We start from the raw sequence: 26,124 nt of genomic DNA on the forward strand, positions 1-26,124 counted from the left end.
TGCCCCAGTCTAAAACAATTAACATGTGCCTCTGGGTGAACCTTCACTTCGGTTTGGATCTGAAGCACATCTTGGAACAGTTTACTGATCATCCTCACTGTGCTTTTATTCATGTTGCAAAGTGCTCTTAGAGAGAGTTCTTTCAGATGTAACTGCAGTTGGCAGCTGCATTTCAAAAGTACATCTAAAGTCCTTCAACTGCTACTGAAATGTGCAGCAGTGACCAGCTCCTCAGCACCAACCCTCCTGTTAAAGAAGGCACTCCTGTTATGCTGCAGTACCTGTAAAGGTAGACATAACCTCTGTTAACTCCAGCAGAGAATTAAAGCACAGAAACTAATCAGAAGACATCAGCCTGCTTGGGGACTATTTTTGGTTTCTGTTGCACCCCTTTTCTGCTGGCTAGCTGAGCTGGACTCCGAGGATATCTTCCATAAGATTCAGTTCTCCCCTGGGTGTGGGCTGAGACCTCTACCTACTGCAGGGTTCGGGATCCATCAAGTGACATGGCCTCTAGAAGCCAGCAACCATTTAATACTCAGAGAAAGTGTGCAACAGGACAGTACTGCTGAAGTACAAAGAAGTAGCAGTACTTCCTTCAAAACCTACTTACCTTCAAAAGGTAGAAGTTAAATCCTATCATATTTAAAAAATTACTCTCCTTGTTTATATGCCTCTAGTTTTAAACTGTAGATAAATGAAAAGCTTTTTACTCCACTAGGTGGTGTAATTTGTCTTTCTGTAAAATGTGGCTTTACAAATATTTCCCCTAACCTTCATTCAAGATGGGACCATAAAATACCATCTGAAAAGTGAAATGGGAATTTGGTCTACAGGAGTCAGCTACTTTATCAGGTCATGCCTCTTTGCCATTTTCTATGATTCCTTACAAAAGCTCCTATGAGGACAGGAAAACTTTTCTGTAGAACAGTCCTAGATCCACAAAGGAATAAAGTAGGAACCCAAAACAAAAACATCGTGGTCTCCCTCTATTTCCCCTTATACTCAGGCATGACACCTGGGTATCTAAGCTGTTCATGTGATTTATCTCATGTATTTTAAAAGTGTAACATTCCTAGAAGCTCTCTCCGTGGTTTATGCCCAAGTTACAAGATAATGCAGTCAAACATATTCCTGGATCTTTCTTGGCCAGTTATGCTAGAACTTGCATGGCTATAGTTACACATAGGGAAAGCAGAGAATGCTAGCCTGCATAACAGGATGTATCTTGGAGGATATACTCTGGCTAAATGTAACCCTGGTGGATATAACTCTCTGGCTAAAACACAAAAACATCTTGGCTGGTGCCATCCAACTCTTGGCTTCAACTGAAGTCCAAATTAATAAAAAAGTATGCCTGGATCATAGCTTGCTGTTTAGACATTTGCAGGCATTTATTTGTTCATGATCAGTGAACAACATCTACTGACACACATACACAAAAAAAAAAAAAGGCCATCTAGTAAGCAAGATGCCCAACACCCCATCAGCAGCATACCTCTCTTCCTAGAATTCTGTAGCTACTAAATCACCACATCGTCCAGCTCTGCCTAAAGTTTAGCATCAAAGAAGTCCATAATGGAAAAATACAACTCGATAATTTTTATAGCGCTTCCAGGATGTCTTGTAGGTATTAAACAGAAGCCATAAAACTCACAGAAACCAAACAGTAAGAGAAAAGAGATGGTTCAAAGCTCAAGACTGAACTGAACAAAACCCATCTGGCAAACTGGAGGAAGCTCAGCTATCCTATCAGCTCCAAGTTCTCTTCTGCTATCCACCCACAACTCTGCCTCCTTGCCCTTGGAAAACTGGTACTGGTAAGAGGCGTTTTTTAATGAACACACCCATGAGAAACGCAACCAAGGAACACATCCAACACAGATGGAATCATCAGCTTTCAGTGCTGAAACTTTTTGGCACTTCCTCATAGTCGTAGTCTGTACAGTACCTGCGTTAATTCACGTTATTTACATATACAGACACATTTAAGAGCAGCCAGAACAGATTAAAGAGTTTACATGCTCACCATACCTTCTCCAAGCACTGAATTTAAAATATAGGACTGCCTACTGTGCATTATTAATGGCATTTCTATACATTAGCACCACTGGAGGATTTTTTTTTGAATGCAAATTTAACAAATCAACGATTTCCTCTATGAATAATTAATGTGTGACAAATCTGAGGTATCTGCATCTACAGTTGTGCATGCTAGAGGCTCAGAAAATTTACCTGAAAATTTTCTGTTAAGTACTTCAAGGTTGGGTAGAAACAAACCCAGAAAGTTCCTCAATGGCTACAGTAAAGGCTTTAATCTCATTAAAAAAACCATAATTGGATTTGTCTCATAACCACTTCTACAACTCCAGTTACTCAGGGATAATATTATCTAGAGTAGGGTCTGTGTTGCATTATACTGACCAAAGCTTCCAAAGGTGTAGCTGTTGAGGTGACAGAAAAATGGGTAAAGGTCCTTCTTGGTTATACACACACCAGATAAAGGGCCATCTTAATAGCATCATCTTGTGCACATATTTAACCACAAGAAGAGGAAGAAGCAATTCTGCAATTGTAAATTCATATGTGATAATCTTCATATTAAGTACTAGACTGTTCTGTGAAAAAAGAAACATAAGAAACACCATGACAAGTGCATGACCTATGCCACACAGAGAATGTATCTGTTATGTCCAGTTACTGATGTTGATCAATTTAAACCTGATTTACGGTCTGCTGCAAAATCTTATACCAGGAGACTCCCTGATAGCAGTATCAGTGCACATAGCTCTATCATGAGAAAAAAAGCACTTCATGCTGGGCAAACACACAGATTCTGAAAAAATTAGATTAAGCATTTACAGGATGGAGGTTTGTCTTCCATTAAGTCACTTTTATGCCATCATTAGAAAATGCCCCTAAGCAGAGGTAGGTTTGAGGGATTAAGAAGGAAAACTTGGCACAAAGAGATGCCTAATAGTGGCATCGCATCAACAACATAACTGCACTTAAGTCTCAGCAAATGTGGGTTTTGCTGAATTCAGTTTGCAAATTGTGACAGCAGATGGTTGAAACCCGCCCCCATGAAAATTCCATGCCTGAAATGGTATTGCCTATGTTTACACACCCTGAGAAATAAGACTTGGATTTACAAAGAACCAAGTGAGTAACTTCTATTTCCACATGCTGTGATGCCTGTTATGCAGGGTACAGGACACTTGAAAACACAGCAAAGTATTTGGCCACTATTACATAGTCAATAAGCTTTTATTTAGATAATAAAGGACAACATGTTTGCAAGAAGAAAGATCTAGGGAGATTTACTGCTCCCCTGAAATTCAGAGAAGTTCCCCAGGTTCCCTGTCTGTACATCAGTGCTTGAGCGAAAGAACAAGCAGGTTCTTTGAATCACAGGCAAAGTCACTATCTGCATCAACTGCACAGAGATTTCATCTTCACGTTGCCTCCCGCTGGATACACTCTGTGTATGAAGAGTGATCTAAATATTGGATTGCACATATTTGGCAGGTCTTGCACCCCTCTTCACAGACAATGGTTTTGTCATAACTCACAATGAAGTTACTGTAATACTGCTTAAAGAGTGTGCTGTGTGGCATAGACAACTGTTTGGCCATTTCATATAGGCTTTCTGGCTTCAAGTCTTCAATGCCATAAGTTTTAGTCAGGATGTATTCTAATTTCCAGTTGGATTCATTTTTCTCATTGGCATCTCTGAGGTCCAAGTAAAACTGCCAAAGATCCTACAGTTAAAAAAAAAAAAAAAGAAAAAAAAAGAGAAAGAAAGAAAAAATAGTCATGGCTGTATTGCTTTCTTCCCTGCTTCATTAAGTCTCTGGAGTGATATATTGATTAGGAAGCTGTCACTCCTCATTATTCACAAGCGAACAGAAGGTCGTGTCCCACCCCAAGAGCTGGGCTTACACCCAAAGCTGGTGCTTGCAGTTCGGTAATGGTGGGGGGATGGGGAGGAGAAGAAAAAGGAGACACAAAAGGCAGCAGTGCCAGTGTTAGAGGTCTTTCCTGTCCAAACTCCTCTATGCTCATGTCTGCCTTAGGAGCGGGGCAAAAGGATAAAAAACAGAAGTCTCCTTTCTGCAGGCACTCCTTGAGGGGCAGAATGGAGAGAAAAAGAATGGCCCAGGGAGAATTTAAGGGAAAGGAAGAGATCTCGATGCAGGAGTGAAATCTGCACAAGAAAGGAGCAGCCTGTATTAGCATAGGTCTCCAGAGAGAAACCCCACTCCCAGTCAAGCTGCAGAGTGCATTGTCACTGAACTCAGTGGAGTGAAGATTTTATCCTGAATTACAGAGAGAAAGTCCAAGTCATTCAGAGCCAATATAATTATACAGGATTCACTTCATCTCCCAAAATCACAAGACTACAGAGTAAAAGTATTTTACTTTTTTTCCTTCTAAATTTATCTACCATTTCCCATAAAAAGTATAAACTCTATATAGGAAGATGCATGATTACAAGACATCATGGGGTTAAAAGTGCTTTTCTTCCTCTGCCCTTCTACACCCTTTAGAAGCCTTTCATGGACTGCATCCCAAAGCTCAGGCTATCTTCAGCAAACAACAAGCCTAGGATTTGGGGTGAACCTCTTTCACAGTTGCAGAGCTCCCTGCAAATAGTTTTAGGATTTTGCCTAGAAAAATTCTCATTGTCTTTGATTCTATGTCATAAGAATATTCCATTGAGAATAGAAGGTAGTCCAGCAGGCACAGAAAGACAGATTTCCTTTCCTTTGCCAAGGAAGAAAAATTAAGAGTAAGCACCAAAGTTCCACCAATAGCCATGATACTACAAAGGCTGATATCTCACTGTAATTTTCAATTACACTATATTTTAAGTCTTAAAAAATGCTTTAAAATATTTACTTACCAGTAAAGTATAATCAAGAATATCATACTGATACAATCTGACACCAGGGTTATTGGACTCCATTTGCCATACATTCTTCACTGGGGTTACAGCAGGTGCCACAAACAAGGAATTGACTGGCTTTTCTGCAGGAAAGAAGAAGGTGAAGAGACAGTTTCCTTTCAATCATTTTTTCAAACAAATGTTTTTTTTAGAGAACCAACACAGCAAGGACAAGAGTGACTGGCTTAAGGATATTAGCTTTTTTCCCCCCTGGATAAGCTATATCAATGTGAACTCCTTCTATACTTCCAATACACAAACCAAGACTTGTGTCAAATACAACAGTACTCACTCCAGTGTGTACCACTCAAGTTTGTCTATACTAGAGGCTTCCCAACCAATTCAACTACCTGTGCAAAGTGTCTTGCCTATATGTGAAGTCTCTGCATTTTGCATATTTCTACTGAAGACATATTCAAAACCTTTAGCTGCTGTTTCCATACAGTATTTTACATGTCACTTTATGTGTTTATAATGTTATTAGAAACACCAGAGTCTCATAACTTGACCCTGACTTCGCTCAGCTACACTAACTCAGCACCTAGTACATGAACACAGATCTTTACAGCAACTGAATTGCGAGGATGCAGATGGTTTTAATGAGACAGAATATGCAGGTAAGCACATTGAGAGGTTCTCTGTGGAAGAAAGAAACCCTAACTATTCTCTTCTCTGACACTGCCACAGCAATGAAATCACAAGGTCAGTCTCCACATATGAGCAGAAGCTTTGAAACCTTGGAAATCAGTAGATTCTTCTGGAGAAGACAAAACTGAGCTCTATCTCATTACACTGATGTTGGCTGCAATATTGCATTTATCTTGAATTCTCTGGAATTCTGTCAAGAGGAAAATGTCATGAATAGAAGACAGACTAAAGCCGTACAGATAAACACAATCTGTATGTAGCTACATGCAACTTCACTGTTTAAATCTTGTCAAAAGATGCAAAATTACTAAAATAATTTGGAAGCAGTTGCACATGTGAACTGTAATGACAAGCACCAAGATCAGTCTGTCCCCAGTGAAATTTGCAGTAGAGGTGATGATTTTAAGCATAAACGGGACAAGGTACAAAAAATGTAAGTATGAGACTGCCTTAAACACCATTAAAAAAAAATACAAAAAGCCAGTTCTTTCATTAGTCTGGATTCTTTTTACTGGAGATTAACTCCATAATAACACCATGTAAAAAGGTAAAAGATTTGGAATAGTGTTACCCTGGTCATCATTTTGGGCATAGTTTTTATAAGTTTATATAAAACATAGATGAAGAGCCAATTAACATTTGGGTATTTTACATAAAGAAAAAGCAACGGATCTCTCATTGTTCTATGCTACAGACACAACTTGTTAGATATCTTCTGTTAGAGATGTTAGAGTGCTCCATATAGCCATGCCCATGCTTCAAACTAAGGAATTTCAAAGCAATAAACAAAAATTTCAATGTGGGTGATTTTCTTGAAGGGAAATTAGCTGATCTAAGAGATGCAACAGGCAGAGACTTTCTTTCCTCTGCCTCCTGCTTACCCTTATCTTAATTAACTTTGAAGCAGCAGGGAACTCAGCAGAGAGGCACAGTAATGATGCAGGAAACACAGGAACATAGAGCATGTCTAGCTGGCCTGAGAACATTCCCTTTGACACATTACACAATAGCAACTCGCTAGTATAATTTGCCCGTGTCACTGAGTGGAGAGGAAAGACTAGAAATGCCTGTCTAGGCATAAGCATTCATTAAAAAAAAATAGATTAGGAAGCTAGAGGAGTCTCTTCTGACTTCAATAAAAAAAGACAGTCTGCCTTGCAAGATTCTCTTTAGAAAAAGAATGGCAGTGTGTGAGACTTGAACTCTTGCAGGTATATAGCAGTATTTGCCAATTTCCTTTTTTCCAATTATTTATAACAGAAGCTGACTAGGAAAAACATGCAAGAAAGTATTAATTTGCTTTTAATCAGGAAGAAAAAGATTCAGGAGTCAGCAAGCATCATTACCTTCTTCATCCAGGAGGACCATGATACTATCTCTGTGAGTATGTCCAAAAAACTGGCCCGCAATAACACTACTGTATTTGCGAAAAATCTTTACCAGTCTCTCATTGTAATACTCCCTTATAGCTGTAGTATTCCTTGCATATGGCAAGTATCCTACCGGTACATGACCTATTATATATACCTAAGGAATTAAATACAGAAAGCATGATTAGCACCTTCATTTGAAACTTACACTTTTAGCTGTAACCTAATAATGGTTACCACATTTTCATAATAATGCTGTCTCAGAAATGTCATTCTGAAAGATGTAAATCATGACAGTTTTTTTATATAAAATACAAACAGTACGAATGTTCAAATTCATAATATCAATTAAGTATATTATTAGAGGAAAACAGTTCCAATAAATCTACGCGTGATTTTAGGCCTAAGGAAAATGTTATCAATTACTTCAAATGAAAAAATTTAGTTACTAGGGCAAGACTTATAATTTGGCATCTCAAGAAGATAGAAGGAAAAACTTATGTTCAAGTATCACAGTGCCTGCATAGTCAGAGAGTCACCAGAAATATGGAAAAACTAGTTAAAACCCCTCTGTCTGAGGCAGAGGCTTAGTGCCAACTGCACACACCAGCTAATATGCAGCAGAGTTTCATGAGGAAGGGAAATCTCTCCTTTCTCCTGACTGGACTATAATATTTTTTAAATTAAAACACTGCAGCAAAATGTAAACATGTTTCAAATTAAACACATCTTCTGCTCAGATGATGATCCAATCCCTGCACCAATCAATCAATCAATCTATCAGGAGCCAACAATTTATAACTTCACTTCAAAACCTGAGTAATATACTATAACACTCAAATCAGAGCAATTGCGCAGCTTGGCTAAGTTTTGTGGTTGACAAACTCCCTTCTAATTTCTATTTTTGATACTTTTAATTATATTAAAATGTAAATCAAACATGCTAGCTTTTGTCTTAGGCCAAGAGTGTAGATTTTAAAATTAAAGACTATGGGTAAAAAAGCTAAGAAACTGGCTTCTGCAGTATTTTACATAGTAGGAAAGAAAAAGTATTTTACTGTATAATTTGAGAAACTTCATTAGAGAAACTTCATTCAACTATTTTATTAATTGTTGCAGTATAATGCACCTATCCAAAGAGAAATTATTAAAAAATAAATTTTAATTTTTTAGTATCTTTGGCAGCATTAATATTCTTCTAGAAGCATGTTTATATTTTCATTGTCTCTACTTCTTCTGATGGGTTCTGTTCATGGCCCCTACCTTTTCCTTGTTTTGTGAAGAGGTTTCAAGTATTGCCTCCAGCCAGGCAAACTGGTTGGCTGGGTCAGTGATATTCACAGTTAGGCTGTTGGGGCTGTAATATAAATTTGTGTTCAGACTGATTATCCTGAGCGGCTGAGAGCCATCACTGGATTCAAACAGCTGTGTGTAGAAGCCACCTGTGAAAACAGGACCAATATCCTATGAAAAATGAAAGGCTTCAAGGCACAACTTTACAATCAAAGTATGCCACTGATAAAATACCCAGCCTTACTCTTTCTAATAGATTACTGATGCTTAATCAAGCCACATATCACCATATCACAACAGAACATCTTAACAACGTTTTCAGCCACATTTTAGTATAAATTGACATTGAATTATTTATGAATTCTTGCCTGTAATTGCCTTTGTGTTTAATTGACAGTATTCAGATGCAATTATCACATGCAAGAAGTGCCCTCTAATGTTTCTTCCACACTGAGATACAATAGTTGTTAAAAGTCCCACATTTCTTGAAATAATGCAAACGTACAGGCTCCTCCAGGAAGAACTGTTTGAGTTTAGTAGCCTTGTACTTTGAAAGTCATTTAACTTCAGACTGGTAATATGATGAAAAGTAAAGATCACATTTTTCAATTCTAGCTCCCAAAACTCTCCACAGCATGCTGAGCTTCTTCATGGGTGTAACTTCATAGTTCAGTGGAGCTACAGCAACAGAATTATAATATACGTGAATTTATGGTCTGCTCTTTGAGTTTTATTATCCTTCTTAAAGTTTCCACTTCCATTCTTATCCCGAGGTTGTTCTCATTCAGGACACAAACCCACAAATTAAACTTCCAAATCCCTAATGTTTGAGTGGATTGGAAAATGGGTTGAACTTTTCAGTCCTTTGCTAAAAAGAACAATCTTAATTAGGATATCAGTATTCTCCCAAGTAGTAAGTTGGACATAAATGTTAACAGTATAATCACCATGACTATGTGCTATCATAACCTGAACCAAAATGTACCTATTCAATATGCTCTGAAATACATATAGCATTAAAACAGAAACATCATTTTAACAGTTTTTTACAACCAAAGCTAAGTTTTCTTGTGCATCCATACACCTTCATCTAAAAAGTATTAAGAGGTATTAAAGTCAGAAAGGTATTTCACATGCATTGGTACAATGTCAATAACACTGTACATCTCTACAAGAAGCAATAATTATTGCATCAGAAAGGAATACATGTATTTTGAATATAGGCATTGCCATTGAAAAAGATAAGTAACTTCTTCCAGGAGAAGCATTACAAATAATCCATTGTTCTGATTCATCCTATGAGACTTAGCTAAACAAACAGCTAATCCATAGAAACATTACTTTCCTAAACCTGAGCTTCACAATGCATTACTGCCATATTTACCTTTTCTGAAGGTATTGATTGCTTCATCATTTAGCCAAGGTTTCCAGAAATCAGCAACAGCATTGTAAACTTCACTGGTAGTTACAGGAAGCTGATCCTGTGAGAGAGGAGAATCTGGCTAAATCTTAGCATTCGGACACACAGACAAAAAAACCCCACTAAATTATCCTACCTGGTCTCTTGCATAACATGTAAGTGTATCCAGCCATCACCAGGAGGAATTCGAGAAAGGAAAAAACCAACTTCTGAACATCCAGTATTGCTGATCAGCTTCAAATGCCTAAACTTAGTCAGAACTGACTGCATGGCCTCATTAATGCACTGATAAACTAACACCAGAAATATGTGAAACTTTAGGAATACAGCAGAATGGAAAACCATACATTCTGCAGAATTAATAAACATATCAACTGACAAGTCAAAGTCTAAAAATAAAGTCTCTTGGATGAAAAGCTTGAAGGTAAGCTTCTCTTAAAGGTGATTTTTTCAAGAACTTGGGGTTCATAGCAGCTCCTTAAAACTCCACTATGGCCCTCAGACACATTCAGACGAAATTGGCAAATGTTGCTGTGGTGTCCTGTAGTTCTAGTAACAAAGCATTTAAAATATAAAAGAAAAAGTTTTGTCAATGTTTTCTCCCACGGGCTTTAATTAGGACTGTAGCACTCTTCAGCCTGAGCCACAGCCTGTTAAGAGCCATGCTCTGATCTAACCCTGACAGAAAGATACCAGCCTGTCCTAACAGGGGTTGAAAAACAGGAACAGCATTGCAGTGCATGTTTTCTTAAACATAAATTTGACCTTTCCAAGATCTTTGAAACTAAACCTAGGTTGTTAGAGGCTTAGGTAGTAAGCCTCTGTCTAGGAGCAGTGCAATCAGACGTCTGTTGAGAAATTTGCTGCTTGCAGTGCACAGACATCAGTTATTAGGACTGCTTTGAGCCAGACCTAACAGTCACTAAGACACACAGCAAAACCTGATCTCAGATAAGAGATCATGTTATGGACTGAAGGTGGTTTGGACTCAGGCAAGCCAGTGTTCTGTGAACTGCTAGACAGCAGTTGGGGAATTTGTTTTAAGCAGGGGCAAGGGTGTGAAGCAAATAAGACAATGCAGAAAGACTTAGGTCACAATATACGATCTGAAAGGTATCCCAATGCTTGATTATACTGAGTAGTGTTTATAACATGTTCTGCAAGAAAAATCACCCAAGACTCTTCAGTTGTTAAGACAGTTCAGAACACAACTGGGAACAATAAAATTCTTCAGTGTATGGTGAGCACGCAGCTCTCACACTTGCTTTGGAGCAGCCCACAGTGTGTGTCTTGTTCCACATCACTTCCAGCCTACAGGACATTTGCCATGCATGTCCATATGAAAAAGAGAAATGTCATAACTGCAAAAAACAAACGTTGAACCAATCAAAACAGATGAAATGACCCCATAGTGGGGATATTCTGATCCCATGGCATTTTTCAAGCAGTAACTGAAAAGCATGCCACTTCAGCACATTGGTGAAGCATGCGATTTCAAAGCAAAGTATCACACAAACTGTGTGGCTTTGCACAGAGAAAACTACAACAATCACCAGTTATTCAAATCACCTGACTGCTTCAAAGTCCTATTTGCTGCCCATCTGCCCCTCCTGAGCATCTTTTTTTCTATTTTCAGATTTAATTTCGCAAGCAAAATTCATATTTGTTGAAGAAGTCCCTACATTCTTTGTCTACAAAGTTATTGTATCTAGTTTTTTTCTTCTATATCAAAGGAGACTGCTGAATGACAACTATTATCTGTTTAGACATTTTTAAAAACAAAACAAAATGAAAACAAAACAGAGTCCTCAGTTAAGGGGTTATTTATCAAACCAGAGGTTTCCAGTGAACCAACCTGTCCTCATCAGTGCACCTGACAAGCCAACACAAAACTACCACAGTAAGAACCCAAGAGACTGAAGTCCCAGTTTGTTTTGTACGCTCACATTTCCAGTATATGTCTAGCTCTTATTTTTGTTTCGCATGTTTCCTTTTCCCACTCTCTCAAGCACCTCTGTTACTCTTCAGTCTGGAAAGCACTAACTCCAGCAATGACACAGGAAATTATATAATTACCTACTACACCAACATATACCATGACAGGCCTAATGAATAACACAGAAAGCTGGAATAAATCCTTTGGGGTGTGAAAGGGTGTTACTGAATTCCCATGAGGCATTTCAAACAAAATATTTTAGTTGACCTGCTCCCCATCCCTTCTGATCCCCTCAGATCCAATGACAGCATTTGCTTCTGAGTCCTGTGTGCTGCCAGATCAACCCACAACATGCTTGAAAGGACACATGAAGCAACTGTTTACTTTTGAGCTATGCCAAGAACAATATTCACAGTACACTCAAAGCAAAAAAGTCCTCAGCTGCACATAGAAATATTCACATTGATGATTCAGTGGCTAAATGTCCAATAAGGAAAGAAAAAATAGACATATTTTTAATAATAGTGGCAAAACTACAGGGACATTACAAAAATTCTGCCATTAGTTTGGTAAAAAAAATAAATCCAGTGATGCCAGCACACAGATTTCCAGCAGGACTTTCAGTACACCTTGAAAGTTATCACAGGCTCATAGATCCATTAAGGATGTAATTTCTGATAGATTACACATGCATGACTCATACAGCAATAAAAAAATAAGCATGTATTAACTATTTCGACATATGGTGGTTCTAAGCCATGAGGAACAATTAGCAGTGAACTCACATGATCTCAGGCCACGTACAGATCTTACCTGGCATCAACCTTTCCTCGGGTAAGAGCACAAAGAGAGAGATTTAGTTTCTGTTCTACAGCGGAACTATTGATAATTTTAAATGCTAACTGAAGAATTGTAGAATTCTGTTTCCAGAATAATTTCTGAGGCCTTAGGAACACACTCAGTATGACGTATAAAAAACCAGCTAACTTGTTTTACCTGTGGCCAGTAGTCATGATTGCCCAAGGCCGGGAAAACCTGAAGATCTGGAAAGAAATTACGAATTGTAGAACTCATATTGCCAATGATGCTAATGACCAACTTCGTGGAGAGCTCTTTTACAGGAACATGAGGAGGGCTATCTCTGAAAAAGAAAAAGGCTTTATTAACAAAGGTTTGTTAGCAACGTAAGGAAAGGCAAAAAATTCTGCAAACACATCTACATTCTAGCATGTAAGGCTACAATATTTTTTAATTAAAACCACAGAATTGCTTGAAAGACTCACTGCAGAGGCTTTAAAAAAGTGCAAACGAGCAGACTAATGTTGTTTCATATCATAGTGAAGACTTCTTAGAAATTAAACTAATTTAATGCCATCATTTTGAGCTACTGCGCAGTTTGGGTTATATGTCTTTCATCACCTGCACAACTTTGCAAGTTTCTTTTTTTCCTTTTAACAACATCCTGTTGAAAATTAAGTACGATAAGGTAAGTGAAACAAATTCATCACTTATCTTCATATATTAGTATTTTTTAACACCCTTCCCCAGCAAAATTGACACAACATAAACAAACTAGTTCTCACAAACACTCAAAACTATTAATCTCTTTGATAAATTATCTGTTGAGCTATACCATAAAAAACTATGTGATGGTAGAATTCAGAGTTTTCCTATGGCAGAAGAGTACATCAATGCTATCTTTCATGAATACCTAGAAAGTAACAGGGCATAGTACTATCAAGCTACTCATATGCCTCCCTTTCACACTTCTTTCTCCAGTCCCATTGCTAAGGCACAAAAAGCTTCACAGGTAACACCTCTGTGAGAGTATTATTATGCTCACTTTCTAATATGGAAGATTGGAACAGGAAAGGTAAATGCTTTTACTCAACAGAGTAAAATGATAGTACTGAAGAGAGAGGCAGCAACTATGACACTGTTACCCTCCCCCTGAGAGCTGCTGATCTAAAATCCATACAGGCACCAAACCAGAATGGTAACTTTATACATTTAAAAAAAAATGCATAAGCTATAGTATTGCTTGATTCTAGTTACTTCTTAAAGAACTAAATACAATGTAGTTACAGGGTATCTTCTAAGAAAGGATGCACTTCAGATGCAGACCTGAAGATGTACAAAATTCACTGCCTCCCGTAATAATTAATTCCAGTCAGTTATTGCCCTGACCTTTCTTTTTGTTTTTTTTTCCATTTTCCACCCCCCCTGCACCATTTCTATTAACTTACACTAACACAGCCATGTGGTAAATACCACAATGAACAGTCCAACAATTAATACAGAGATCAAAGTCTGCTCCTGAGGCCTTATATTCTCAGTCTTCCACCTAGTAGCCATTTGGACAACTAAAGGGACAACTAGTGTTTGTGAGATACTGAACTCAGATCTGTTGGTGCAAATATAGACTTGTGAATTACCGCTCTATGTGGCTATCCCGCTTTAACTGCAATGACGTGAACACTTACCCTGTCCAAATCATGAATGAAACCTGCTCTTTTGAATCCTTCATGAATGTAAATGCTGACAAAATAAGTTGATAAGGAGAATCACACAAAAAATCTCCAAATGGGCCTGGGTTGGAGGCATTGGCTCCTTTGGAAGAAGAACAAACTTTGGTGCGATCAGGGGTAATATGATAAGTCGGATCTAAATGTAGATCGGATACATGCCAGAACTGCCCTGTTTTCAGAAAACAAAGATTAAAGAAAATGCATTATTTGCATCTGAACTGGATATACAAGGGTAATGCCAAGTTTGCTCCAGGTTTCTACTGCTATTCCTCTTTAAACTTTTGAAAAGGAGAATAAATTTAACAAATTGTTGATCAGCCTGTTTGATAAGTGTGGGCAAGTTCTGCATTCCTGACAAGAGTCGAGTCCTTCATGTAGTCTACTTAGAAAAACTGAAAACAGAGGCAGAGGCATGGGTTTACACTGTTTACCAGAAATAAAAAGGAGATTGGAAGGAACTGAAAAATCAGCTCTTTTTCATTAATAGCAATCTGGAAACTGCAGAGTAGAGGAGGCAATAGAAGGACTTCTCCACTTCACCTGAAAAGAGAGGGAGTTGCATTTTAATTATTTTTCCAGAGCTTCCCTGGCTGGAAGCTACTATAAAAGATCAGAGCCTAGAAAGAATGGCAAGAAACAGCATGTGTGCAAAAATTTCAAAGCTCTTCTCCTCAGCAGCCACAGTAGCAGAGACTGGGCTTCTCACCATAGAGCAGTGTGTCAGCCTTACCACTGTTTTCCCGGCTGACATGTTCTCAGCCATGGCTACACAGCACTGCACGGACAAAGGAGCTGAGAACTATAGGAATATGCTGAACAAGGTGAATGAAGTCTGTATTAGCCTATAAGCCTTCAAGTTTCATGTAAAATAAGAGTAATTTCTCTCTGTCCGTTTCAAAGCACTTGGTAAAGGCTTTGATACTCATGTATCTGGGGCAGTGGTTGTGAAACAGGGACGGATATAAATTGATTTTTCCCAAGGTCACATGCCCACTCTGTGGCTGAGCAGGCACCACGCAGCTCTACCCCGCGGAGCTTTATTTCAGGAAGCAAAAACCAGCAGCGTTCTTCAAAATCTGTAAAACTGTGACTCATACGATTAGGACTCTCAGAAACGCCAGGATACTGCTGCGTGTTCGGTCCGAGGCAAGTGTGAGCGACATGGAATGAAAATTCTGTGGGAAACCATTTGGGAGCACTCACCTGCGTACACGGCCGCACCAGGGGCCACGGCGGGCAGAGCGTGTGTTTGCTGACAGCACGGAGCCCGGACGCGGTGTTTGCAGTGCATGCCCCGGGACACCGCGCCACAGGCAGGGCCGCGCTCACCTCACCTCACCCCACCCGCCGGATAACTGGATATAAACCCCACTTAACCCCCCGTACCTGAAAAGCGCCGTGTTTACTGATCTAACAGCCACGTGCAGCTGGAGCCACTTGGGACAGGGAATACCGCGGCAGGGGGCTAAGCGCGGGCAGCAGTGCCGCCAGGGGAGAGGAAAGGAGGCACAAGCGGGGAGCGCGCACCCCAGCCCCCCCGGCCGCCGGGCCGGCAGTGCCCCCGGCCGGGTCTGCCTCCGCCGGGCCGCCCTTCGCCCGCCTCCCCCGGCCTCCGGAGGCGCTGCCCCCCGCCGACTCACCCACGGGCGGAGCGGGGCTGCGGCCGGCCGGTGCCGCCTCCAGCGCGGCGCAGAGCAGCGCACAGCCCGAGGGCCACCCGCAGCTCCATGTCGGCCGTGCGGAGCGCCTGGCCCGCCGACGGCTCTGCTCATGTGACTGCCCGGGAAAGGGCGCGAGCCCCGAACGCTTGTGCAAGCCCCGGCCCTCCGCGGCCTCGCGGCGGCCGCCGGAAACCACGGCGCCGCGCCGCCCGCCCCGGGGCCAGCAGCCGCCCGGGCCGCGGCCCCCGCCCGCTGCCAGGCGGCGGGTCCCCAAGGGGCGAGCTGCTGTCGCCTCGGCCGGCCGTGCCCGCGGTGACCTTGAGGGGAGCTCGCAGGAGCCAAGCCTGGCCGCGGGCAGGGCTCAAGTCAGAGCACCGGCTGTGAGGCGGCCTTGAAGGAAGGCTGCGCTCAAGACACCCCACACCTCAAACCTCTCTTGGAAGGATGGATCCCGGTTACTTAAGATGCTTTAAAATAAGAAACTAAACAAAACAAAAAATTGATGAAATATGCTATGAAGTACACGTTTAATACAGCTTAAGGGAAGTGATGAGATGTACTGTAAATATGAGTCTCCGCTGCCAAGGCTTTATGGTAGCAAAGCTGCTGTTTATCGCTGAAGTCAGAGTAGTTTTGTCTAGAGTACTTGCTGTCAATTTTAGGAGCAGATCACAGTAGCGGTGTCATGGATCCTGTGGTTGCCCTCAAATGTCACAATGCTCTGTATGCTATTCTGTTCAGATCTGCTTTCCAGGGCTCTGCAAAGCTGTTTTATTAGCAGCAGCTGGAAGTCCCATGTGTCATTTTTTTCACTCCTCTGAGCAGTGTCACAGGCACTACTTCTCCACGTTTCTCTCCTTAATTTGACATTAATGTTATTTATCTTTAGAATAGCAAAAGACTTTACCAATAAGCTTCACGATGGTTTCATATTACATATAGAACTGATGTCTGTAGGGAAAAGTAGCCCTTGTTTAAAAGCAACTGTAATGTAAAATATTTACCGTTCAAGGTTTATTCTGAAATGCAACATCTCTGCATTCATTTCCTCATATTTAATGAAACCCTTTTTTTTTTTTTTTTAATTAATGACTCCACAAATTACTTGTTGTGAAGATGAATGCCAATATTGAGGAGGCAAGTCTGTTTTTCCCAGAGAAGAAGGAAATGCAGCTGCTGCCACCTTTCTCAGAAGGGGTGGCTGGGAAGGACAGCCATGTGGCACGAGCACCCACAGGCAACAGTGGGAAGGCAGATAAAAGCTGCATCAGATACTGAAGCTGAGGATTAAATGAGCTAATAAAACTGAAGGGCAGAAGATGCTGCTTAAACATAGCTTGCACTGTAGCAGCTAAGCAGCCCAGAAGAGCTCCCCATACCACTGGAGCAAGTTCTACTTTCCATTTCTCTGATGAAAGTGTTTGCTCCAGATTTTAAAAACTACCAATAGCCACCAAATAAAACATATCTTTAATGGTTCATAATTAAGGACTCTCTTCTACCTGTGTAGTGTTCCCCACAAAACAGACTTGGATCTTCCTTTCAGACAGCTTCTTTGTGAAAAAATAAGCTAATAACATTGAATTTTATAGTTGTGTGGGTTAGGTGCCTGTTATGTCTGAACTTTTATCAGATGAGTGAGATGGGCTACCCACATTATCCTACCTATCCAGGGAAGTCAACAGCATGTTTCCATAATATCACACAGGAGACCTGAAGGATGATACAGTGCAGGATTAGGCCTGGGAGTTGGGCTCAGCTGTGCCTTTGTTTGCAAGGCTATAGGTAGCTACATCTCCATGTGGTTCACTGACTCAGTGTGTAGAAAACATGGACTCGCTAAATAATCTCCTCCCTGCTGCCAACAACCCATTCCAATTTTCTTAATAATCTGAGGCGTAAAGTGAGTTTTCTTACTCTGGTCTTTTAAGGAAATATTGGTCAGGCATAGGGTTTTAATTTATCGTTTTTAAGCAGCATTTTTATTTTAAATTGCTCACAGTGCAAACTGTTATCTCTCTCATACATATTAGCTATAAAAAAACAGGTCAGGGAAGGGAATTTTGGTAGGTTTGTCTTGTACTGTTTTCCTGCCATCCTTGTGGAGACTGATGAAAGAGTTATTTATCATGTTGACCCTTTCCTCTGACCCTATGAAAGACTTCAATATTCGCATATTAGCAAAGAAAAGCCCAAAAAAAACCCAAAAAAACAACCCAACAAAAAACCACAACCAAAAAACAAACCTATCAAAACAAATTAACTCTCTTAACTACTAAACCCAAAACTCTATGATCATCCCAACAAAGTCTGTCTGTCTACTGACCTTAGCCTGCATTGGGAAACAAATTCCCAGTGAAGAGGGGAGCTGAAACTGGCTTGAGCATCTTACTTCTTTGTCTACATAAAGACAGGGACTTGATCTTTCTCCAGCAAAAAGAAGCCACTGAAGTAAGTCTGTTTTTCATTTCCCATAATACTCTACACCACATAGAAAGGCTGCTGCATCATTGTGGTGCATACTTTTCCATCCTTAAACTCAGAAAAGGAACTTTGAACACCTCCCTCCAGAACACTGGAATATTAGCTGATTAAATGCCAAAGGAGCACATGTTTAAAAAATGTTTTAATTTCTTTTTGATTTGCATTCCAAAACAATTCACATTTTTCCATTTACTGTAATAAAAAAAAAAAAAAGAGGCAAGTGTTTCAGAAATTTAATGCCAAGTTTAACCTGTTTCACTATAGAGCACAAGCATGCCAATTTGATGGCATAAAGTTGTTTTTATATAAAAAACACTCCCCAAAACTCTTTATTAACCTTTCATACCAGAAATGTGCATTTTAGCTATGCTCGATTATGGACGGGACATTAATCCATCCAGCAGAAGTAACATCTGGACAGAGGTCACGTAAACTCTACGCTTTCTCATAGTGGCGAACAGCAACCACATCACCAAAGGTGAGAGTCTGCAAGTCCAAGGAAAAGACAGACATGTTAGATGCTGGACTATTTTCTGTAATAACACATATTATGAAGGCCATGCTACAACAAGTTCAGTTTACATTGTGTAATTTATAGAAAAATAAATTGGTCTAGCTTGACATTTTAAATGAAGAAGCAAAGCCTTAGTTTAGTTTCCATAAGAAATGAAACTTTCTCCTTGCTACTTTCACACCCAGGAAGCACATAATGCACATTTACAAGGGCAGTACAAGTGAGGTTAGAATTTAAGTTTTTCAATATAGCATTGTTTTAGTACACTTGTTTTCCCAAAGCTGATCACACCAAGATGTAAAATTTAAAATTCGAAGTCCTCTATACCCCTATTCTATACTGTTATGCATAGGTATATACTTAAGGAGAATCTTGCACTAAAAAATGCATTCTATGCCCTGTGAAGCTAGAACTAGCAGATACTATAGTTGCTGCAATTGTGTAGAACACTAACTACAGTATGCATTCTGGAAGTATTTCCTGAAGTAGAACAGGGCACCTCAGAATGTTCAAATTCCAAAGGAAAAGGTTTTCTGTATATGTGTAGCTATTTCAAAATGCAAAGCATGTGTATTCCCTTGAATCTCTTGCCACATTGTGTTGCATTGACTGTATGCTTTAAAGTTTGTATTATTTGCAACAGTCCCTATCCATGCAGATACTCTCTGAAGTATGCAGGAAACAAACTAACTGGTTTTCTCCAGAGACCAAGTCTGATACATTAGTATAGCTGAAGATGTTTTTTTTGAAAGCTACATTTCTGTGCCAAAAATAAGCATGAGAAGTGCTGCCGTGGACATTAGCTATAGTAACTTATAACATTTATTCACCCTATACTCCAGTTTCTGAAAAGCTGGGAAAATAACGTGAATTTAAACTGAGATTTTTCTCTATACAACAGCTGTTTATTGTAGTTTATAAAAAGATAGGAGGACTAAACCCTTTATTATTAAAAGATGAAAATGCCATTACCTCCTGCAATATTGTGATTTTATTTTCACAGGGAAATACTTATTTTGTGTAATAAACTATTTATGTGTGCATGCATAAAGTTTTCAAAGAAATCTGAAATATCACTGGCAACAGATAATTTCCTATATAATCAAGAACTTTGTATCATTACCAGAACTTTTTTTCTCAGGTATTTACATAAAAGTCTAGAAAGAACATATACACTCTGGAAATCCATAGCCTGACTTGCCTAAAACCACTAGCAGTTTTTTAGTTGTCACTAAGACAAGACACAAAACAAAACAACTATTTGAAAAATCCCTGCTAGCTTTCCCTGCTAATTAGTTTAAGGATTTGTGTCTAAGTAACACTATCTGTTCACAAAGCTTGAGATAAGGGTAAGTGAGAAGTGTTAGTGGTACATTCGAACGCTCAGGGAGCTTTATACTTACCATTACCATTTTGCCATCCTTTATTTCTCTCACGAAGTTTGTCTCTTTGCCGTCCCATTTCTGTACGTGCACTAGCTTGTCTCCATCCAGGGTCATAACTGACTGTGAGATACCAAGAAACACAAAGACCTTCATTTATTTGGAATATTTGGGATTCTGCTCACACATTCTATTGAATTCTCTTCAATAGATGGATGTGGATCTAGAATTATAAAGTAGTCCCAGCCATTTTCAAGCCAAGGCTATGAATCATCCTTGTTTTAAGCATGAACTCCACACAATTCTTGTTTGTGTCAAAGGATGAAAAAGTTGTTTCCTTCAAGTTCCAGTCTCACAAGAACCTGCTTCAGATGTGCTTTGGGATAACGTTTCATGTTAAGCCCCCAAAGGTGCAGTAAAAAAAGAAATTTGACTATTTCGACTGGAAAAAAGTTTTGCCAAATTGTATTCAGATTGAGAGAAAAGCGGGCAGCTAACACAATTCGTCGACACTGGAAGACAGACAGGGAGCTGGGGAAAGGACACATTGATTCAAGCAAGACGGTAAGCGGGCTGGGCAAGCAAAATGCAATCTTGCCCTTTTTTACCGTCCTTCGCAGTGCTACAACTAGTAGTAGCAGAAGTTACATTTTTTTCCCTTTGACCCTACCAAAGATAGAGCCTCGGGGGCGGGGAGGAAGAAGAGAAAAAAGAGGCCACTGCAGCCCAGAGTTCACTTACTTTGCAGTTTCTATCATCGGGGGTAGTTTCATCAAATTCCTCTCCAAGTTTACAGCTGACTTCTGTGTTTTTGAAAGTGCTTTGAGTCCTGATCACTACTTTGTCCCCCTCGCTGCTGATAATCACAGTGGGTTTAGTCACATTCCCCACCTGCCGTGTTGCAAACCCCACTCCTAGACCATTCAAGGACAAAGAGAAATCCATCAGACCTTCGTGTTTTTATATATTTTTTCTTTTAGCCACACATCGAGGTACAGAAATCTCTCCTCCCGCTCTACAATTGTAAGCCATCCCTGTGCAGTGCTGCTTTCTGCTTCGCTTGTGCCCTGGTACCGACATTATCCATCGGTACTGCGCCCCCCCTCGCCCCCCGCTGTAGCTCCGCGCCCCCCTCGCCGCCACCGCACCCCGTCCGCGGTCACCCCTACGGCCTCGATCGCTTCTGCTCCTCTGAGTTTCAGTTCCTTATCACTCCAGCATAATGATTTCTTTTGTGTTTGTTTGTTTCCAGCTTATCCGCAAGCAGCATGTGCCCGGCTTTCACACGCATCTCCTCGCCCGGGGCCATCTCCCGGAGCCTCTCCCCGCAGGACGGCTCCCACGCAAGCACACCCGCACCCCCCGCCTGAATGAAGCAGCGAAGTAGCTCTGGGGATAGAAGCACAGCCGTCTCAAACAACCTCCCTCATCACCACTACTGCTGCCTATGCCTCATCTACATCTCCGGCAGTGGGGGGGGTCCTTTTAAATTTTGTTGTTTTATTTTTTTTTTTTTTTTTTAGTATGTGAAAATTCCAACGTCTACCTAAAGTCCGCCGCCCGGCCGTACCTACCCAGGGCCTTCATGTACTCGTCGAAGTTGTGGCTGTCCACCAGCTTCCAGGTGCCGCAGAAAGCCTCGACCATGGCGGCCGGCTGCGTGATCCGAGCGCGATGCCGGGGGTGGCAGAAACGCCGGTCCTACCCGCTCCGCCCCGCATTTAAAGCAGGCCGCGGGGCCGGGCGGGGCGGGGGGCGGCCCGGTCCGCCCCCGACGCCCCGCGAGACGCCCCACACCGCCGGGTGGCGCTCCGCCGGGGAAGGCGCGTGGTGCCCAGCCGGGACACACGGCGGGACGCGGAGGGGAAGGGAGAGGAAAGATTGAAGCACTGCTCCTCACCCGAGCCTCCCCGGGGGCACCCCCATCGGTCCCCGTTGCTATCCCTAAATGTAAAGTAACACGGTGGAAAAAACAGAAGCGGGCACCCAACGTGAAAGACTCCACTGAGGATCACAATGCCACCGAGTTTTCCCATGAAGATTTTCAACCCCAGTTTGGTGTTGGCCAAGTGCAGATCCCCTCACAGCATCTATATGAATGCTTTCTGAACTTGGCATCTGGTATTGCTGATTGGAAACAGCACCTTGCCCCAACAACTGGCAGCATTTGGAGACTAAGAATGAAGAAAGAAGGAAAAGAGATTAAAACTCTTTCTTTCTTTTTCTTTTTTTTTTTCCCCCCTGCAAGAGAGGGAATGTTTTCTTCCTAGTTGTTCTTTGAAATCCTTCTAAGATGCTAGGTGGTCATCTTGTCTCTCAAATGTTTTTCAGAAAGCAGCCTGTCTCTGGGACACACCACAGTGTCAGCTTTACCAGACCTATGACTTGGATGGATTCCAGAATACTGAATCTAGCACTTCAGCTCTCATAACAAAACTCAGGGACTAAGTGAATTGCTGAGGAACAAAACCTCAGCAATTTTTTACCTTGTTCAGCCATACAAAATATAAATAATTATGAATATTTTCCCAATATTTTTAAATTAGTTTCTGACCATCATTTGCATTTCTTTCAGGCTCTTGTAGTATGGCACATTCTTTAAGCGTAGAGCAAATGATGATTTCTGATGGGATTTTAAGTAAATTTGCCATTTTCTCACTTGTCCTCATAAGGAATTAAACCCTCTCTGAATTAATCTGAGGAGTATAATTCTAATTCCTTTACAATTCTAATTCCTTACAATTCTAATTCCTTTACAACACAACACAATTTTCATTAATCTTCATAACCTAACGTTATGAACTAGTGCATCAATTTCTCTTTAACTTTCCATTCACTTTGAAGCAAAAAGTGCCCTCCTGCAGCTGCTCAGTTTATGTCTGACTGCCTCTTCTGACCAGCAATTCTGAGGCTTTTCAGCCCGTGCTCAGAAAGCCAGGGAGACTGGAGCATCACTTGAAATAACAGACCTCCAGTTGTTCATGAGACTGAAAGGAATCAGGTCCCCTTTTTTTTTTTTGTCAAAGTTGAGTAATGCTGTGCCTCCAAAGTTTGCAGAGAATATCAGTCTTAGTGGTGCATCTCATATGGATGTTCCCTAACTTCATGTCTGTAGTCAGTCAAACCCTCTGTAATGAATGAGTGCCAATTACACTTTGTAATTGGCATTGTCATGGCACAGGGCACATGGGTTTGGTATTGTGCATGCGTGTCATCCCTGGCTCCAGTTCAGTTTGGGGATTGTGTTTCCTCAATAGAGTAACATTATCAAGTAAATAATGCCCACCACTCGTAGCCAAACTCTGCAGTGGTGGTCTCACAGAGCCTCATCGCTGGCACCCAGGCAGCTGACACACAAGTACATGCAAACTGACCTCATCACTTACTTACTTCACCTGAGATGCATCAGTACCTAACGCGGACTACAAGAAAGCTGGAAAGGGACTTTTTCCATGGGCATACAGTGATAGGAGAAAGGGTAAATGGCTTTAAACTGGAAGAGAAGAGGTTTAGACTAGATATTAACAATAAATTCTTCTAGTGCACAGGAACATGGTCACATCTTGCCTTTAGAGCAGATTAAATTTAAGACCTATCAACCTCAGCATTGTCTGGGTCAGTTTTCTTCCTCTACACTGACAGGGAACAAATTTGAAGCCTCTGAGGTGTCATTTCTCATGCTTTGAGTTATTCCCTCCTTTAGCACATAGAGCTGTTCCCTTCCTGAGGACGATAATTTTTCAGCCAAACTTGTGAAATCAGTGAGACACTGGAACATGTTGCCCACAGGAGCTGTGGATGCCCCATCCCTGGAACTATTCCAGGCTATGCTGGATGGGGCTTTGAGCAACCTGATCTAGTAAAAGCTATCCCTGACCCTGAGGGGTGGGGGTTGGAACCAGATGATCCCTTCCAACCCAAATCATTCTATGATTCTATGATATTAAATTCTAAATGATTTTAAAAATATCACCTTGATCTGTATAAATGCTTTGCTATGGCTGGAATGGAGATTGCAGTGTGAAATACACTGACCTGGTGTGTATTTTAGGTTGCTGCACAAGAGACCAGCTTGGAGTTTCGTTTTTGCTGTCAGCAGTTTGATAGTTTTAACAGACTCTGTACTCCTCTGTAAAATGCCTGTGTGACGAAAGCTACCTCTGGAGATTCCTCTCTGAACATGAAGGGATTCATTCTCCTTTACACTAAACTCTTTACACCACCTGAGCAGTCTAAGTAGGCACATTTGTGTTTTCTGTGCAAGGTCTGCTTGAAAGATGAAAATGCTGTGGCAACATATCCCTGTGTAATGAGTAATCCTTGCTTCCAAAGGCCATTCAGGGTGAATGTGAGGCTACTCTAACCTTCAGCCTTCAAATACAGGTCACAAACCCTGCTTTTAGCTACCTTTCCCCTCTTATAACCCTGCTTCACATGCTCTCAGACATTCAGAGAATGAGGCTGTCAGCCTCGTTCAGCCCTCATTCTGTACTTGAAAGAAAAAAATTCACCTTTTCAGGAAAAAGAAAAAAAGAGGAGGAAGGAGGCACCACACTATGGCCACCAGACTCCTACGGTAGAAAAGGGGGGGGCATGAGATTCTATCATGTGTGGATTCCTCACAATCAATGTCAGGAGCTGCTGAGCATATAATCACTACAGCCAGACACTAAAGGCTTAGTGTCTGGCTGTAGAAATGTAGTGAAATTGGTGCAGCTAGTGTTTGAAGTCAGGTTTATCTGTCCTTCTGCTCTGTACCTCAGTGGATCTAATGCAGGCAGGGCACTCTCTCTACACCAATTCAGTTAAACCTCCATTATTTCACTGTCTTTACAGTACAGTAGCCAGGAACTGCGTATTACTCTGTAAAGTCTGATCAGTAGTTAAGGGGATACTAAGTTATAAGATCTTCAGATAATTTAGTGATGACTGCATTATTCAAATATTTCTTCTGTGTTCGAGGCAGTAAAGACCCTGGAACTGCAGAGTATCTTGTATCCATGTATGCAACAAAGGGCAGCAGTGATACCAGGCCTAACTCCCCTGGTATAAAAGCAAATGTAGGCACTCAGAGGCCTTTTAGGTATTGAATCCAATTGAAACCAACATGATTCAGGGTCCTAACTGACTTAGGTGTTTCTTTAAACTCTTAGCATTGTGAAACATATAGAGGGCTACTTCTGAATTAAGGAAATTGAAAATAATGTGCAGCTGAAAGAAGAAGCTTTCCCTATTTATGGACAGCCAGCTAGGGTATTCTTATCATGTTTTAAGCTTTTTTGAAGTCCTGCTGTGAATCTCTGTGCAGTTTTGATCTCAGTGCAACACAGAAATGAACAGATTTTAGTAGCTATTGTGTCAGATGGGATGATGTTACTTCAGGGCTGATTTTTGATGTTGCAGAAAAACCTAATGTCAAACAGGGCAGTAGAATGTCCTTAACTAAAATTATCTCATATGCTCTCTAGCTGTCTGAGAGATTTCCTAATCCTCCTAATAAAAATAAACCATTTCAGTGCTGTTGGTGAATCACGGAAAATATCTAGGTTTATTTACTCTATTTTCTTTAGAAATCCCAGTTTCAACAAATGCCTTATGGAAAAGACACCCAATTATGCAGCTGCACAAGGAAGTGGTCACAGAATGGCCCCAGGTACAAAGCATCTGCATGAATCCAGTCTTGTGCTGCATAAATCCCACATGAAGGGCTTTGCTGGAACTGGGGACCACATGATAGGCAGGGTGCAAGGTAATGCAGGCAGAAGCAGGGAAAGCATGTTTATACCATATCCCTTCTAAGAGCATGGCATACTGTAGGCAAAACTTAGGAGCATGTTCAGCAGGCTTCTTGCCACTGTAAAAGCTCAACCAAAATAGTACCAGGACAGTCTAACATTAGACACAAGTCATGTTAAGGTCTAATTCTGGTGTTGATTGCTA

At 40.9% G+C, this 26,124-nt stretch overlaps 2 protein-coding genes across 3 annotated transcripts; both read right to left on the reverse strand.

The window, feature by feature from the left end:
* Positions 1–3,235: 3,235 nt before the first annotated feature.
* On the reverse strand, positions 3,236–15,619 carry SMPDL3A (sphingomyelin phosphodiesterase acid like 3A). 2 transcript variants are annotated; one of them, XM_029962777.1, is made up of 8 exons: positions 15,530–15,619; positions 14,099–14,312; positions 12,612–12,756; positions 9,644–9,740; positions 8,230–8,408; positions 6,943–7,123; positions 4,907–5,031; positions 3,236–3,761 (listed from the first exon to the last, which is right to left on the reverse strand). In XM_029962777.1, the coding sequence occupies exons 2-8, from the start codon at positions 14,140–14,142 to the stop codon at positions 3,456–3,458; spliced, it is 1,077 nt and encodes a 358-aa protein (XP_029818637.1). In that variant the 5' UTR covers positions 14,143–14,312; positions 15,530–15,619; the 3' UTR covers positions 3,236–3,455. The 2 variants fall into 2 exon arrangements, with proteins under 2 accessions (XP_029818637.1, XP_029818638.1); XM_029962778.1 differs by lacking the exon at positions 15,530–15,619 and adding an exon at positions 14,575–15,045.
* A 2,793-nt stretch (positions 15,620–18,412) lies between these two features.
* On the reverse strand, positions 18,413–21,890 carry FABP7 (fatty acid binding protein 7). The gene is made up of 4 exons (XM_018078254.1): positions 21,759–21,890; positions 20,926–21,098; positions 20,206–20,307; positions 18,413–18,774 (listed from the first exon to the last, which is right to left on the reverse strand). The coding sequence occupies exons 1-4, from the start codon at positions 21,829–21,831 to the stop codon at positions 18,724–18,726; spliced, it is 399 nt and encodes a 132-aa protein (XP_017933743.1). The 5' UTR covers positions 21,832–21,890; the 3' UTR covers positions 18,413–18,723.
* Positions 21,891–26,124: the final 4,234 nt, after the last annotated feature.

The sequence above is a fragment of the Manacus vitellinus genome, unplaced genomic scaffold (genome assembly GCF_001715985.3).
Source record: "Manacus vitellinus isolate BGI_N305 unplaced genomic scaffold, ASM171598v3 scaffold_4_pilon, whole genome shotgun sequence".
Lineage (NCBI taxonomy): Eukaryota > Metazoa > Chordata > Aves > Passeriformes > Pipridae > Manacus > Manacus vitellinus.